Source organism: Aethalodelphis obliquidens, unplaced genomic scaffold, assembly GCF_003676395.1.
Source record: "Aethalodelphis obliquidens isolate GAN/ISIS:26980383/991018 unplaced genomic scaffold, ASM367639v1 scaffold89, whole genome shotgun sequence".
Lineage (NCBI taxonomy): Eukaryota > Metazoa > Chordata > Mammalia > Artiodactyla > Delphinidae > Aethalodelphis > Aethalodelphis obliquidens.
The window spans coordinates 4,501,106-4,517,326 of NW_020838033.1; the positions used below are offsets into that span (position 1 = coordinate 4,501,106).

Genomic DNA, 16,221 nt, shown 5'->3' on the forward strand with positions numbered 1-16,221 from the left:
GAATGAAATCAAACCTAACAGAGAGCTTTTAAGTTGTCATATTTTTAAAAAATAATTACAGCGGGCTTCCCTGGTGGTGCAGTGGTTGAGAGTCTGCCTGCCGATGCAGGGGACACGGGTTCGAGCCCTGGTCCAGGAAGATCTCACGTGCCACGGAGCAACTAAGCCCGTGCGCCACAACAACTGAGCCTACGCTCTAGAGCCCACAAGCCACAACTACCGAAGCCCGCGAGCCGCAACTACTGAAGCCTGTGCACCTAGAGCCCGTGCTCCGCGGCAAGAGAAGCCACTGCAATGAGAAGCCCGTGCACCGCAAGGAAGAGTAGCCCCCACTCGCCGCAACTAGAGAAAGCCTGTGCGCAGCAACGAAGACCGGACGCAGCCAAAAATAATAAATAAATTTTTTTAAAAAAAGAAGAAAGCTAAGTCACCCTCAATGACTCAGTATGGCAAATTTTACATGCTTGGCAATGCCTTCCATGTATAATTTCTCCCTCACATGAACAGGCTGCTCTCTGTTCAGACATTTTTTAACCAGTATTCTTGGATAAAGAGGAGCAAAACACACAGAGGACTTAAATACACAACTAGTGTTTAGTGCCACTCTCAGCGGGTCATGCTGTGAAGCACTAGCTGGTGTCTGACAGGGACCAGAAAGTTGGGAGCCTGCCTGGCAGGATGACCATAGCATTCCAGGCGAGTGTTTGTTTATTAATAACTGATGTCCCCATAGCAAGAGCTTGGAAGTGAACTGAACCTTGTTGGATACCAACCTGAAGGGGGAGCTGGATGTTTCCACTAGAAACTGACCCCAAACTACCACAAGAGAAAGCCCCAATTCTGTATGTTCTAAGGGATGTTGTTAGTTACTATGAATTTATGGTCTCCAAATTCAGAATTGTGTTCAGTGAATTTCTGCTAACAGTATCGATAAAGCCCTCTACTCTAAAGACCTAAAAATACTTTCCACATGGTGAACTGTTTTTCACAGCAGGACTTATAACTTATCTCAGTCCTACTATATCTATCAACGTAGAAGCTCTGAACTACCACCAGCCCCCAAGGCTGGAGCCCACTGACGCAGCCCAGTGCACACCTGGCCAGCCCAGAGAGACCCTGCAGCTGCTCTCTAATCCCCCTTCCCTTCTTCATATTCGACGCCTTCAACTACTCCTAAGGGCTCTCTACACGCACAGCACTGGACCAAAGAGCCTCTTGACTCCGAAGGAAGAATAAATTACTAATTTTGCACAGCACTTTGCAAGTCATGGAGGTCTTGCATATATATTTATTTCTCACTCACTGGTACTTCAGCCTCTTCCTCTCTCTTGCCTTTGCCACCAGTTTACACATCTCAAGATTCTTCTCTTTTTAAAAGAAACTCCTGCAGACCCTATACTTCCAATTAACCACCACGCTCTCTTCACAGTCATAGGAGTTCTCTACACTCTACCTCCCCACCTTCCATTCACAATGCGACCCACTCCAATCACTTCTGTCCTTCCCACCACATGAAATCTCTCATTAAGCTCATCAACAAACTTGTTAAACCCCATGGATACTTCTCAGTTCTGATCTCGCTGACCTCTCAGCGGCATCTCACACCAGGAAACACCTCCTCATCCTTTGGTCCTCTCCTCCCTGGGCTTTTCTTTTTTTTGGCCACGCCTTGAGGCATGCTGAATCGTAGTTCCCCAACCAGGGATCGAACCCCCGGCCCCTGCATTGGAAGCACAGCGTCTTAACCACTGGACCGCCAGGGAAGTCCCCCCTGGGTTTTTCTTGATACCACACTCCCTTGTTTTCCTTCTCTCCTCACTGGCCCCTTCTTTTCAGACTCCTATGAGGAATTCTCTTCCTATGTGTGTTCCTTAAATGTGACTGGTTCCTTAGAAACATGGTTTGGGTCACTTCTTTGCTCCCTCTGCACGCTCTCTCTGGGTAAATCTCACCCATGCCCATACCTTCAATTACCACCTGCGGCTGACAACTCCTAAACCGTAGCTCCAGCCCTGACCTCTCCTCCTGAGTCCCAGACATCGATGTTCTACTGCCTACTGAGTGTCTTCTCTTTGACAGCCCACACAGGCGCTTTCCACGAAACAAGGCCAGAATCAAACAAGGCATCTCCACCCCTCATCTGCAATGCTAACAACAGTCCTGCTCTTCTCCCACCGTCTCCTTACGATCCCATCAGCCATCCGGATGTCCAAACCAGACACCTAGACACTGGCCTTGACTTCTTCCTCTCGCTCACACCTTTCATCCAGCTAATCACCAAGTCCCCGCAATGCCACTTCCTAATTTGTTCTTGAATTCACCTTTTTTTTTTTCTGCTGCCACTTCTCAAGTTTATGCTGGTATCGTCTCTTACCTGAATCCCTGCAACAGCCGAAATCAGGGGCTGGAAAACAACAGCTCGCGAGCCAAATCCGGCTCATCACCATTTTTTGTAAATAAAGCTGCATCAGGACACAGCCATGTCCACTTACTTCTATATCGCCTACACGCTATAGGCCTGCTAACAGAGACCATACAGCCTGCTAAGCTGAAAGCATTTATTATCTGGTCCTTTACAGAAAAATTGTCTCCCTGCTTTCTGTCTTACCTCCCTCCAACTCATTCTTCAAACTGCAATCAGAGTGATCTTTCTAAAATTGATCCACAAATCCACAAAGTCAAGGAAACCCCAATCAAAATGCAAAAGGTCTTTTTAAGGGACTTAAGTCTAAAATCTGTCTGGAAAAGAAAATGCCTGAAAATAGCCAAGAAATTTTTGAAAAATAAAACAACTAAGGGAACACTTCCCTAACAAGATATCAAACATACTATAAAGGTATAGTAATTAAAACAGTAAAGTACTGGTACAAGAAAAGACAAATATGTCAATGATATATACTAGAATGTCAAGAAATAGACCCTAGTCTATAAGAGAATTTAAGATATGACAAAGAATGGCCTATTCAATAAAGGCAGTTGAGCCAACTGTCCATCTATTTGGAAAAATAAATAAATTTGGATCTCTTCCTCACCCCAGAATAAGTTTTAAATGGATTAAACAAAGTGAAGTGTTGGCAGAAATTAAAGACTATATTCTGATCCTCGGAGCAGGGAAGCCCTTATGCAAGACAAAAGCCATATAAAGGAAAAAATGGTTAAACCTGACAACAAATACATATTTAAAATTCTGGGGAGGGACCTCCCTGGTGGTCCAATGGTCAAGAATCTGCCTTCCGATGCAGGGGACGCAGGTTCGATCCCTGGTTGGGGAACTAAGATCCCAAATACTGCGGGGCAACTAAGGCCGTGCGCTCTAGAGCCCGTAAGCCTGAACTAGAGAGAAGTCCATGCCCACAATGAAGATCCTGTGTGCCGCAACTAAGATCCGATGCAGCCAAATAAATAAATATTTTAAAAGTTAATAATAAAATAAAATTCTGGGGAATTCCCTGGTAGTCCAGTGGTTAGGACTCCATGCTTTCACTGCCGAGGGCCTGGGTTCAATGCCTGGTTGGGGAACTAAGATCCTGCGAGGCACACTGTGCAGCCAAAATAAATAAATAAATAAATAGAATTCTGCATGCTAAAAAAATAAAATGATAAAGTAAAAAAGTGATAGAAAATTTAAAACATAAAAATCAGACAATGATTACAAGACAGAATATACTAAAAGACTGAAAAATCAGTAAGAATTCTTGGAGTGATGAAAATGTTCTAAATGTGGTGATGGTTGCACAATTCTAAATATACTAAAAACCAGTGAATCGTACACCTTAAATGGGTAAACTGTATGGTATGTGATTTATATCTCAAATAAAGCTGTTACTAAAAAATTTAAGAAAACAAACTAATGACAGAAAAATGGGCAAATGATATTCATAAGTAATTCACACAATATACACAGAGAGCCAGTAAACATGAAAAAATACGCTCAATATCACAATCATGGAAATACACCTTATAACATGTTGTAATTTTTTGCCTCTCTAGAAAATACTCTTAAAAGAGTCAACCTTGGCAAAGGTGTGGGGAAATACTATCAAGCACTATGGGGCAGGTGTAAACTGATACAATCCTTTTTTGGAGGGCAATCTGCAGGATCTACTACAATTTAGTATGTGTGCACTCTTCAAATCAGCAATTCCATTTCTAGCTATCTATCCTAGGGAAATAGTCCCAGATATGCAGAGGCAAGTACAAGAATGTTCAGTAAAACATTGACTATAACAGTAAAAAATTTAAAACAACTTAAATTACACTACATATGGAACACTAGGCAGCAGTGAAAAAGAAAAAGGTAGGGACTTCCCTGGTGGCACAGGGGTTAAGAATCTGCCTGCCAATGCAGGGGACATGGGTTTGATCCCTGGCCCAGGAAGATTCCACATGCCACAGAGCAACTAAGCCCATGTGCTACAACTACTGAGCCTGTGCTCTAGAGCCCGCACACCACAACTACTGAAGCCTGTGCACCTAGAGCCCGTGCTCCACGACGAGAAGCCACCACAGTTGAGAAGCCCATGCACCGCAACAAAGAGTAGCCCCCACTCGCCACAACTAGAGAAAGCCCGCACACAGCAATGAAGACCTAATGCAGCCAAAAATAAATAAATAAAAAATAAATAAATTTATTTTAAAAAAAGAACAAGGTAGATGAATATGTGCCAACACAGAAAGCAGACTTGATGCCAAGAGGAAAAAGGAAGCATAAGAACCATGAGCCAGCTGAGGAATACCACTCAGCAATTTTTTTTTTTAAGATTTATTATTTATATTTATTTTTGGCTGCGTCGGGTCTTAGTTGCGGCACACGGGATCCTTGTTGAGGCATGCAAGATCTTTTGTTGCAGGTGTGCGTGCTTCTCTCTACTTGAGGCATGCAGGTTTTCTCTTTAGTTGTGGCGCACAGGCTCCAGGGTGCGTGGGCTCTGTAGTAGTTGTGGCATGCAGGTTCCAGAGTGTGGACTCTGTAGTTTGCGGCACGCAGGCTCTCTAGTTGAGGCATGCGAGCTCAGTAGTTGTGGCATGCGGGCTTAGTTGCCCCACAGCTTGTGAGATCTTAGTTCCCTGACCAGGGATCAAACCCGTGTCCCCTGCATTGTAAGGTGGATTCTTTACTGCTGGACCACCAAGGAAGTCCCTACTCAGCAATTTAAAAAAAGAATGAAGGGCTTCCCTGGTGGCACAGTGGTTAAGAATCCGCCTGCCAATGCAGGGGACACGGGTTTGAGCAACCAAGCCCGTGAGCCACAACTACTGAGCCTGCGCCCTAGAGCCCGCGAGCCACAACTGCTGAGCCCGTGTGCCACAACTACTGAAGCTCGCGCGCCTAGAGCCCGTGCTCCGCAACAAGAGAAGCCACTGCAATGAGAAGCCCGCGCACCGCAATGAAGAGTAACCCCCACTCGCTGCAACTAGAGAAAGCCTGAACACAGCTACAAAGACCCAACACAGCCACAAATAAATAAATAAATAAATAAATTTTTATAAACACACACACACAAAGCATCCCATTGCTTTAAAAAAAGAGTAAAAAAGGCAAATGACATCTTAGTATTTTAAAAACAGTTTTGACCTCACAGATCCCCAGGGGCTCCTGGACCATATTTTGATAACTGCTGGGTTAGCACTTCAAGGAGGAGAATGGTTTAGAGAGAAAGACAGAGGTTAGGTCATAAGTGACCTGTGGGTGATGCTAAGGAGTTTGGACTTTACCTTAGGGTGATGAATAATCATTTAAAGGGTTTTAAGTGGAGGAATAGTGTGATAGGATTTATACATATATATATATATATATATATACACACTATTTAACGTGCAATAAAACGTACAGCTTTTAAGATTAATTCATTGAGTTTTAGTAATTGTGTATACCCATGTCACTAACTTCCAAAATAAGATACAGAATGTTTCCATTCTCCCAGAAAGTTTCCTTGTACCCTTTTCTAGTCCATCTTTCCTTTTCTAGTCCACTAAATGTTTTCTATCACCATAGATAACTATTGCCTATATTTGGATTTCATAGAAATGGACTCATATAGTATAAACTCTTAACGCTATCTTTTTTTATTTAACATAAATGTTGCTGAGCTTTATGTTGTGTATGTCAGTAGTTCATTCTTTTTTTTAAAATTAATTAATTAATTTATTTTTGGCTGCGTTGGGTCTTCGTTGCTGCGCGTGGGCTTTCTTTAGTTGGGGCGAGTGGGAACTACTCTTGGTTGTGGTGTGGTGGCTTCTCTTGTTGCAGAGCATGGGCCCTGGGTGCACGGGCTTCAGTAGTTGTGGCACATGGGCTCAGTAGTTGTGGCTTGCGGGCTCTAGAGCACAGGCTCAGTAGTTGTGGTGCACAGGCTTAGCTGCTCCGTGGCATGTGGGATCTTCCTGGACCAGGGCTTGAAGCCGTGTCCTCTGCACTGGCAGGTGGATTCTTAACCACTGTACCACCAGGGAAGCCCCCCTTTTTTACTCTTATTCTCTCACAATTGTACAGTGGAATGTCCCAGAGGCTCCATGACATGTGATTACACTATGTAATTAAATGTGTCAACAATTAGAATATCTATATAACTTAGTAATGGATATTTACCAAATGACCAATTCACAATTTATAAAATCAGGCATGGGTAAAAGATCTATTCAAAGCGCAAGAGAGAGACCAATGGATTTTAATGTAACAGAGTATTAAAAGTTCATTGATGTGATTTCACATCACCTATTGAACTTTAGTGGAATGTCAAAGAATATCTACATTTATCTGAAAGGCTTATTAAAATGTTCTTCCCTTTTCAAACTAAATACCTGATGTGTGAGGCCAGATTTCCTTCATATACTTCAGCTGAAACAGCCTACTGCAACAACTGAATGCAGAAGCAGCTATGAGAATTCAGCTGTATTCTATTAAGTCAAAGTTAAAGAGATTTGCAAAAATGTAAAACAATGCCAGCTTCCTCACTAATTTTTTTTGTTTGTTTTGTAAAATATGGTTATTTTTCATTAAAATTTTACTTATATTAATATATAATGGGTTTACTTTTTATTATTTTTAAATACATAGTTTTTACATTTCTCAGCTTTCATTTTTAAAGTGGTAAATATGAATAGATATAATCTAAACAAAAGCTCTGTAGGAGACTCAATTTTTAAGAATACAAAATGTCCTGAGACCAAAACTGCTACTCTAGCCATACCACATTATTTTCAGTTCCTAAACATCATGTGATGTTTGTCTCCCAGCCGTTGCATATGCTTTTCTCTCTGCTTTGTACACACTCATCCATCTGCCTGGCTAACTCCCACTCAACACTCACGTCTTGGTTTAAACATCACTTCCTACCTGGTTGCTCAAACTGGATTAGGTATCCCTCCTATGTACTCCCATAGTACTCTGTCCGAGCCTATATCATAGTCCCATTCTGTGACTGACTGCTTATTTACATGACTGTATTACCCACTATATTCCTTGAGTGCTTGGATTAGACCTTGTTCACAGCTAAATCCCCAGAGCCTATGGCACCGTCTGGCACATACAAGCATCTGTGAATATTTACTGATAGAATAAGTTAACGTAATATTCATCATAACCAATGAAGTACTATTATTTTCATAAGAAAACTGAGGCTCAGAGAAATGATGTGTTCAAACAAATTCACCTAGAAAGTGTGAGCTGACAACTGTATTCCAAGTCTTTTACCTTCAAACCCTCATTCTCTGGCATAGGTGGAAGAGTTTACCTGGGAACTAATGGCATACTTCAGGTAGGACAGGATGAGAGGATTGGGGGAAGGTCCAATCATGGCCTGCTCCAGTAGTGCTTCTGCAAGGGGAATAACAAAGGAAGACTGAGCGGTTACAACAATTTTGGGTTTAGCCCTCCCATCCTTCCTTCCTACTTCACTTGAGACCTGCTAGGTTGAGAATGTCCCAGGTGGCTCCTTTGGGAAAGAATTTCTTCATGTTGATTGCCCACTGGTAGTCACTCCATCGCTCCTTCCAAGCTTGCAGAATGGCTTGCTTCAGGTTCACCACCTTCATGATTTTACTCTGAGGAGGCGGGGCCCGTGGCGGTCAGCCTTGAGGTGGGAGAAGTCGAGCTAGAGAAGGGGCTAGGGGATTCTGAGGAAAAGAACGGGGGGCAGGGGTGCAGCACAGAGTTGAATGGAGAAGATACAGGATGATTAAAGGGAGGCAGAACAAAAATGCGGAAAAGGAGAAAGGAGAAAGGGGAAAAGTAGGGATCCTGTCAGGCTTTTCCCTCCTGAATCAACTTTCTCTAAACTGGAGCACTAAGAAGAGGGTGTCAAATGGGCTTAATACGAAGAATAAATGGGTACCAAGGGGTTAAGCCAGTTCCGGTTGCCTAAATACGCCCTTAGCTCTGGCTGCGTCCCTCAGCCACTACCATCCCAAATCCAGATTCCGCCCCCGCATTCCCTCCACCTTCCCCAACCCTAAAACTATAATTCCCTCTTTCCTTTTCATCCACCACCTCCCCAAATTTAAGCCTACCGGATAATCCAGTCCTAGAGCCTAGGTACCGCCATTTTGGCACTTATCAAAGAGCTAATTTTCTATTGGCTGGGAGTAACAAACATGAACCAGTAGGAATGCAGCAAGAGACCGCTCATGCCACGATGTCTTCTGGGAGTTGTAGTTCCTTGGACTCCGCTAGCGAGGACGCTAAGCGAGGAACCCAAGAGACGAAGCTGGTCAGCTCGCATTGTTTCTCTCCTTTAGGAAAAGACTACTAGGAGCTGAGGCATCCCAAAGACTCGGGGGGCTTAGGGAGAAAGGCTCTCGAAAGGTCTCCCTTTTATCAGGCATCGTCCAGTGACGTCACTATCGACCGAGCATTTAAATCACTTTCCGACACCCTTCCATTACCCGTAGTTAGTAGGTACACCAAAGGTGTGGCATACGTTCAGCAATAGGTTTTCTCTTTCCTGGCCTCCTTTTGTTCTCCTAAACCCCTGGATCTTCCTGAGTTCTTCTCATTTCCACACCTGTATTCCAGAAGTGACACTGAGTCTCTGTCAGTTGTACACACCTCACCCACTACTTCACCCCCAAATCTGGAAGTCCTCTCAGAATCTCTTGGCCCAGAATACTGCTTGACTACAGGGAGACATAAGGAGGAAACTGAGGTTTAGGATATAGAAAATAAGGAAAGTTTGAGAAACTGTTACAGTCAAGAGGACCTAAGGAGACACGATGACTAAATGTAACTTGGTATCCTGAATGTGATCCTGAAACAGAAGAACATTAGGTGAAAACTAAGCAATCTGAATAAAGCGTGGACTTTCGTTAATAAAAATGTATCAATATTGGTTCATTAATTGTAACATGAACCATACTAATGTAAGAGGTTAAAGGCGGGGGGTTGGGTGTGGGGTACATAAGGACCCTCTACTATCTTCAAATTTTTTCCTATAAATCTAAAACTATTCTTTAAAGAAATGTTTATTAAAACCAATATAATGTCTCGCTTTATTCTATGGAACCATATCGTAGATAATTATGTCCAGTGTTTGGGCTATTAGCCTTTCTTCCTCCCTTCCCTGCAGTGAGAAGCCAAAAGCAAATGCTACCCACCTCTAACCCAACATCTGGGCCTCATCTGAGCTTCCCTATACACAGGCCTCATCCCTGTCCTGTCCCGTGGACAGGTCATCGCTAACATTTACAACCAGAACAACATGGAAGCCTCCAGCCAGTGTCCTGCTACCCCTATTCTCAGCCCCCCATCCCATACTGTGAGGAGCCTCATATCCCCATCCATGAGTCCAAGCTCCATCCATATTTCCCAATAACCATTCTTTGGTCATACTTTCAGTGGCAAAATCAGTTCTCAGAGGGATGACTCTGGAAGAGCAGTCCACTAAGGCCCTGGAAGCAAACATGAGGCCCTCAGGGCAGAGAATCACAGGATCCTGGGTATCTGGAGCATAGTCTAAACAGGGAGACAAGAACTCCTGTTCTGAAGAGGAGAGTGCACCTGGAGGAGAGCCAGATCACATCCCTCTAAGGTCATGACTGCCTATGGCCTTCCTCCATCCCCATAACCCACCCACAACCCCTTCCATTCTGCTCCCTTTAGTGCCTGCCCAAGCGACACCACGGGGAAATTATGTTTATACAAAACAGCTGCTAAATATGTGTAGCCAAAGCTTCCAAAGCAGGAAGGAGGGAGAACCCAGACTCCTCACACTTAACCTCCAAACTCGCCCCCACACACACACACACATATACTGGAGACAGCCACAGACCCTTTTTCTCAGCAGTCCCTCACATATCTGGCTCCCCTTCTTCTCCCAGGCCCCTCACTCTACCTTTGCCTCTTCCCTCCTCTCATCTCTTTGCTGTTACTGCAGCTTAGGGCTCCCCACCTTGACCCATCCCTGGATCTTGCAGCTCCTTTCCCATCCATCAGAGCCCAAACTGCCCTCTTGGAGAAAAACTGTCAACTTTGTTACTGCTCCTGACTTAGTAGGTATTTGGTCCAGTCCACATGGGAGTGGAGAACGTTTGGGCCCTGAGGATAGTGATAGTCTGAACTCAAATCATCCCCTTCTGGGCTTCCCTGGTGGCGCAGTGGTTGAGAGTCCGCCTGCCGATGCAGGGGACGCGGGTTCGTGCCCCGGTCCGGGAGGATCCCACATGCCGCGAAGAAGCGGTTGGGCCTGTGAGCTATGGCCGCTGAGCCTGTGTGTCTGGAGCCTGTGCTCTGCAACGGGAGAGGCCCGCGTACCGCAAAAAAAAAAAAAAAATCATCCCCTTCTTTCAGGAAGCTGGCAGATCTCCGGGGGGCGCCTCCTCCCCACTTTACAGTGGCAGGGAGGTGGCTTCTGTGGTGAGACAGTCTGCCTTCCCTATCCCCCACCTGTCACCAGCAGCCCTTTCTCTTGGTTTGGCAGGGTTTCCCCAAGGACTGGACTCCTAAGGGTGTAAAAGAACTCCCTTATTATTATTTTTATTATTATTATTTTTTTGGCCATGCCGCATGGCTTGTGGGATCTTAGTTCCCCAACTAGGGATTGAACCTGGGCCCTTGGCAGTGAAAGTGTGGAGTCCTAACCACTGGACCACCAGGGAATTCCCTAAAAGGGCTTCCTTAGTTCTGGGCAAGGGCTATTTCCAATTTCTCTACTTTGGCCTGACGCTCTAGTCTGTCAATTTCAGAGACAGCCTTTCTGTACACCACTGCTCCCCTTCAGCCCAGAATAGCTTCCTAGGACTCACAAGCTCTTGGCTTGCCCTCCACAAGGACAGGACTCCATGATAATACTCCTGTGGATGAGAGAAGAGATGCCAACATCCCCTTTGTGTGTAGAAGGAAACCCGCCCCACACACAGCCCCTCTTACATATTCCACTTTCCTTGGCTATCCTTTCCTTCTCCCTCAGCACTGATCCAGACTGGGCTCCCACTTCTGCTCTCTTAGCCCTGAGCCCCAAGCTCTTCATCTTGTTGCCTGGTCTGCCTGGGGAAGGGGTCTGGCTGGAGAAGAGGGGCAGATAGAAGCCAGCCAGGCAGAGTGACATGGCGACACTGGAGCAGTAGCAGAAAAGGAACTAGGTCAGAGTGAGGACTTGGGGTGGAGTAAGAGGCTGTGAGGAATTGGGGTTTTGGTAACCAAGGACATGGAAACATTCCTCACCTAGGCTGTAAAGAAGTATAAGGAAAAGTGGCAAGTCTAGACCCAGAAACACTGAAATACTTGGTAAGCGTACAACGCACAAAGGGTTTCATCTTCCCTTCTCTCTATAGGGTAACTGACTCGTTTCCCCTCCTCTAACTGGAACATTTTCCTTTGGATGCTTGCCTGGGTCCCCCCACTAAGGGGAGTTAATTGGCAGCAGGTGGGTGGGAAAGAAAGAGAGTTGTTCCCACACACTCATACACAGCTGGCTCCAAACCAGTTCCCTCCCCCCACCAGTCCCCACCTCAGAATCCCTGCTCTCTGTCTATCTGGGGAAGAGGAAGATGGGGAGAAGGCTACGAGGTAGTTCCAGGGACAGCTCCTGGATGCCCACAGTTCCATCTCTGTCTTCCCACTGCCCCCAGGAAAGGTCCAGAAAGAGACAAGCCAGGACAGTGAAAGGCAGAATTTGAACCAATCCTTGGAGTTGTTTCCTCCCTAACACCCTGAAGGATGCCTTCCCTCTCCACACCCTCCAGCGCGGAGAAAAGAGTGCTGTGATCCTGAATCCTGGACAGGCCAGCTGCTCCTTCCTCCGGGCCCTGAGAGCCACTCTGTACTCTTGGCCTCCACTTCAACCTGTCCCATCTCTCCTTTAACTGAAGGGGGAGGGCTGCAGTGTGGTAGGTAAAGGAGACTGCCCCATACCCCTCCCCTCCTCTCTCCTCCTGGCAAAGCAGGACGAAGGGGATCCACACGGCAGAGAAACCAGAAGCTGGGCACGTTTAGGAGATCCAATACCTGGCATGTATTAAATGTTCAAAAAAAAGTGTCAAATGAATGAATAAAAGTAGGAGAAACTCTGAAAGACAACCTGGAGAAGGTGTCAGCTTGGTTTTCCATTTCTATCCTCAGATACCAAACGCAAGGCTCAGCCAGGCCCGAGTCCCTTCGCTGATTCTTTTTTGTGACCCATAACCAGGGCACGTGATGGGACAAATGTGGTCGATAGGGGGGCATTAAGTGGCCACTTTACTCTTAGCAGGACAATTGTTTGCTAATTTCCCAGTCTCTCATCTCTGCCAGCCACTTAATCCCCAATTCCCATAAACTGACCCCCCTTTCTTTCCTCCATTTCCACCATCTTTTCTTGATTAAAAAACTGGTAAGAGGGAGAAATACCTGGGTTTTAAGTTCTCTTAGTTGGTGATACCTCAGTTTCCTCTGCTTTCCAGAGTCTTTCCAGAACTCCCCAATAAGTGGGGCTGTGTCTGCAGAGTCAAGGGGTGTCTGCTGGACACCTCATCACTTGCTGACATCACTCAGAGCCCAGGAGGTCAAGATGAGATGGGGAGAGGAATTACTGAGGCCCAGGCCACTGAGCTAGTTCCAGGACAGGCTGGCAGAGGGCTTGTCCCCTGTTCCCCCAAACTGTTTGGGGCTTCTTGGCAGGGGTGGAGAATGCTGTGTGGGGTCTTGGCTTCCAGGCTTTTGGGGAAGCTATTCAGAAAGCAATCTGGATCCCCTGGCTTCTAGGGGTGGGACCCTTGAGAAATCTTGGGGTGCTTCCTAGCAACAGTCTGGGAGGGAGAGAAGGAAAGGGAAGGAAGAGAGGGAGGGGCCTGGGCATAGCTGTTCCAATGGGAGCCCAGAGAACAGGCTGTTCTTGCTGCCTCCTTGGCAACCAAAGTCTAAGAGGGAGGGGGCCGTCAGATGTATCCCCTTGCGGGGTCTCTATCCATCCTCACTCAGGCCCCACCATTCTGTTCTCCCCTTGGACTCAGCGCTGAAGCAGGGGTGGCGGGGATGGTAGGAGCATCCCAGTAGAGGTTTCATGGCAAGGAGGGAACATGAGTTGGGGATGAAATGACCATGAGGCGAGCTATAAGCTTCAAGAAATGGGGGTAGGCAGGGTGAGTGCGGTGGGAACGGGAGTGATGCAACACAGGGCCAGGGGCTATAAGCACAGACTTGGGCTGGATCCTGGCATCTGGCAAGATGCCTGCTTTGGAGGCAGTATGCCCTTCACTTTGTCCTTGCCCAGGTCTGTTACCAGCCCACATCTGGAGCCAAGGAAAGGAAGAGAGGTAAGGAGAAGATAAGAATGGTGAACTTTCATCTTTGAGTTCAAGGTGCTCACTCTGGCCCTGGGGAAAAAAGATGGATCAGGAGACACTTCATTTTCTATGGCTCTGGGTCTAGGATTTCAAAAAGTCTCCCTCATCTAATAACTTTAGGGCCTTTCATCAAAAAGATGTGGTGGGGGGCTTCCCTGATGGCGCAGTGTTGAGAGTCTGCCTGCCGATGCAGGGGACACAGGTACGTGCCCCGGTCCGGGAAGATCCCACATGCCGCGGAGCGGCTAGGCCCGTGAGCCATGGCCACTGAGCCTGCGCGTCCGGAGCCTGTGCTCCACAATGGGAGAGGCCATAACAGTGGGAGGCCCGCATACCACAAAAAAAAAAAAAAAAAAAAAGATGTGGTGGGTAAGCCAGAATGGAGGGGAGACAAAAACCATAGCACTTTCACCTTCTCGCTCTGGACTCCATCACCCTGCCCTACCTAATCCAGATTGCTGCTAGACCTCTCCACTGCCTCCTGCTTCTGGCTGATGGATGCAGAGGACACATGCACCTCATCTCATAAATGTATCTTATGTACTGAGATTATGTACTGCCTAACTCCTTGGGCAGCCCAATCCCAAGGGACTATCTCCATACATGGTACAGCCTGCACCCTAAGCACTGCACACCGCGGCCCTGCCCTGCGCCACCCCCCCCACCCCCCCCACCCCACCCCACCCCCGCCAATCAGCCAAACCCGATCACTGAGGAGGTGGCATTGATTGGCAGACAGCCACCATCACTGCACCTCCCCCTGCATGCTGCCCTGACCCTGCGTGATCAGCTTCCTGCCCCATATTGCAGCTGTTGCATGTCCACCGTGAGCCCAGGCTGAACCCACAGGTTCATTTACTGCATGCTGACACTGCACACTGCAGCCCCAATTCCCCACTGCAGGCTCCCTTCCCCCACTGCAAACCCCTAATCACCACCACTCCACTCTGCATCCCATGCATTTCTCATCCCCTTGATTCCAGGGGGTCCCAAGAGAGTCACTCTCGCCTCTCCCATGCATTGCAAACCCCAATACCCCCTAAAAGAAGTGGTTCCAACAGAGCTGAGGATGCAGGTGGCTGAGACTAAGAAGACCAAGGGCAGGGCTCCCCTGGTGGCGCAGTGGTTGAGAGTCCGCCTGCCGATGCAGGGGACACGGGTTCGTGCCCCAGTCCCGGAAGATCCCACATGCCCTGGAGCGGCTGGGCCCGTGAGCCATGGCCGCTGAGCCTGCACGTCCGGAGCCTGTGCTCTGCAACGGGAGAGGCCACAACAGGGAGAGGCCCGCACACCCCCAAAAAAAAAAAAAAAAAAAAAAAAAAAAGAAGACCAAGGGCAGCCCAATTCACATAGGCTGTTGGTCAGAACCCCACATTTGACAAGTGATTCAGTACAAACTGGGCAACTGGTAGAACAGCTCCCCTTAACACACACACACACACACACACACACACACACACACACACACACACACACACACCTCTCCAAGAGCAGAGAGTGGAGACAGGGCCCCGCCCTGGGAGCCGTGGGAAGGCTATGGCCCCCACTGGTAAAAACTGAGCTAATGACAGCAGGTGAACCGGAGGGGTAGGGGAGGGTGCTGGGGTAATTAGGGCTCTGCCTGGTGCTGGGAGATCCTGAGATGAAAGGATCTGGCGTCACTGGGTTGGTTTTATGTCCATGAATGCAGGTGTGTGTGTGTGTGTGTGTGTGTGTGTGTGTGTGTGTGTGTGTGTGAGGGGTGGGGCTGGCATGATGGAGACCTCTCCTTTGGGGAAGGGGATCCATTTTTACACAGCCCACCCTCCTCCTTAGACTGGCCCTGTACATTTGGATTGGGGGGGGGGCAAACATGGGAGGAAAAACCACCTCTGTGAAGCTGAGAGTTGATGGGGTAGGGCAAGCCTTACCCCCTCCCCAGCTCAGCAAGAGGACCAGATTGTTGAGGAAATGACTGGTGACAGTGAATAGAAAAAGCCTATACTGGAGGAGGGTGACATTTGAAAGAGGAGGCAGTGGATCAGGTAATGATGTTAGAAATGAGCCTGCAAGGGAGGTAATGGGGAAGCATACCTCCAAAAGGATTAAAAACACAGGATGATTGAAGTTAAAAGGACCTCAGGGGTAACCGTGCACAATCCTCAAATTTTAAGGTTGAGGCAGCTCTGCCACCTAGAGCGGTGGCGATTTGTTCAAGGTCACACAGTGAGTTACTGGCAGAGAAGGGACCCGAACTCAAAACAAACTCTAAACCTCCTGGGGTTTGGTATTTAGACTTTCCCCCCGACTTCTAAGGTGCAGGCGGCTCGCCGATAAGCCCTTCTCCATCCCCGTGGTGCATCTCCCCCAACCCTGCAATTCTTCCAGCAAGGGAAGGCTATTTTCTAAATGACATCTCTTCCAAAATATGTCACCAAGTACCACTCCCGCCGGAGACGCCTGGAGTGGGGCGGGCAAGTGCGGGCG

The 16,221-nt window shown here is 47.3% G+C and overlaps 1 protein-coding gene across 10 annotated transcripts in view; it reads right to left on the bottom strand.

The window, feature by feature from the left end:
• The window catches only part of MED24 (mediator complex subunit 24), a 39,385-nt gene that overhangs the window by 15,559 nt on the left and 7,605 nt on the right, over nucleotides 1-16,221 (bottom strand). For 7 of the 10 annotated variants that reach the window (XR_003430315.1, XM_027094492.1, XM_027094494.1 and 4 more), the window contains exons 2-3: nucleotides 7,905-9,245; nucleotides 7,734-7,816 (exon numbers count right to left, since the gene is read on the bottom strand). Coding sequence is in view for 8 of the 10 variants with exons in the window: in XM_027094492.1 (XP_026950293.1) it covers nucleotides 7,734-7,816; nucleotides 7,905-8,034 (213 nt within the window). In the remaining 2 variants the exon portion in view is untranslated. Of the gene's footprint in view, nucleotides 1-2,374; nucleotides 2,445-7,733; nucleotides 7,817-7,904; nucleotides 9,246-16,221 lie in introns of those variants that run through there. The other 3 variants (XM_027094497.1, XM_027094491.1, XM_027094498.1) reach the window with 2 other exon arrangements.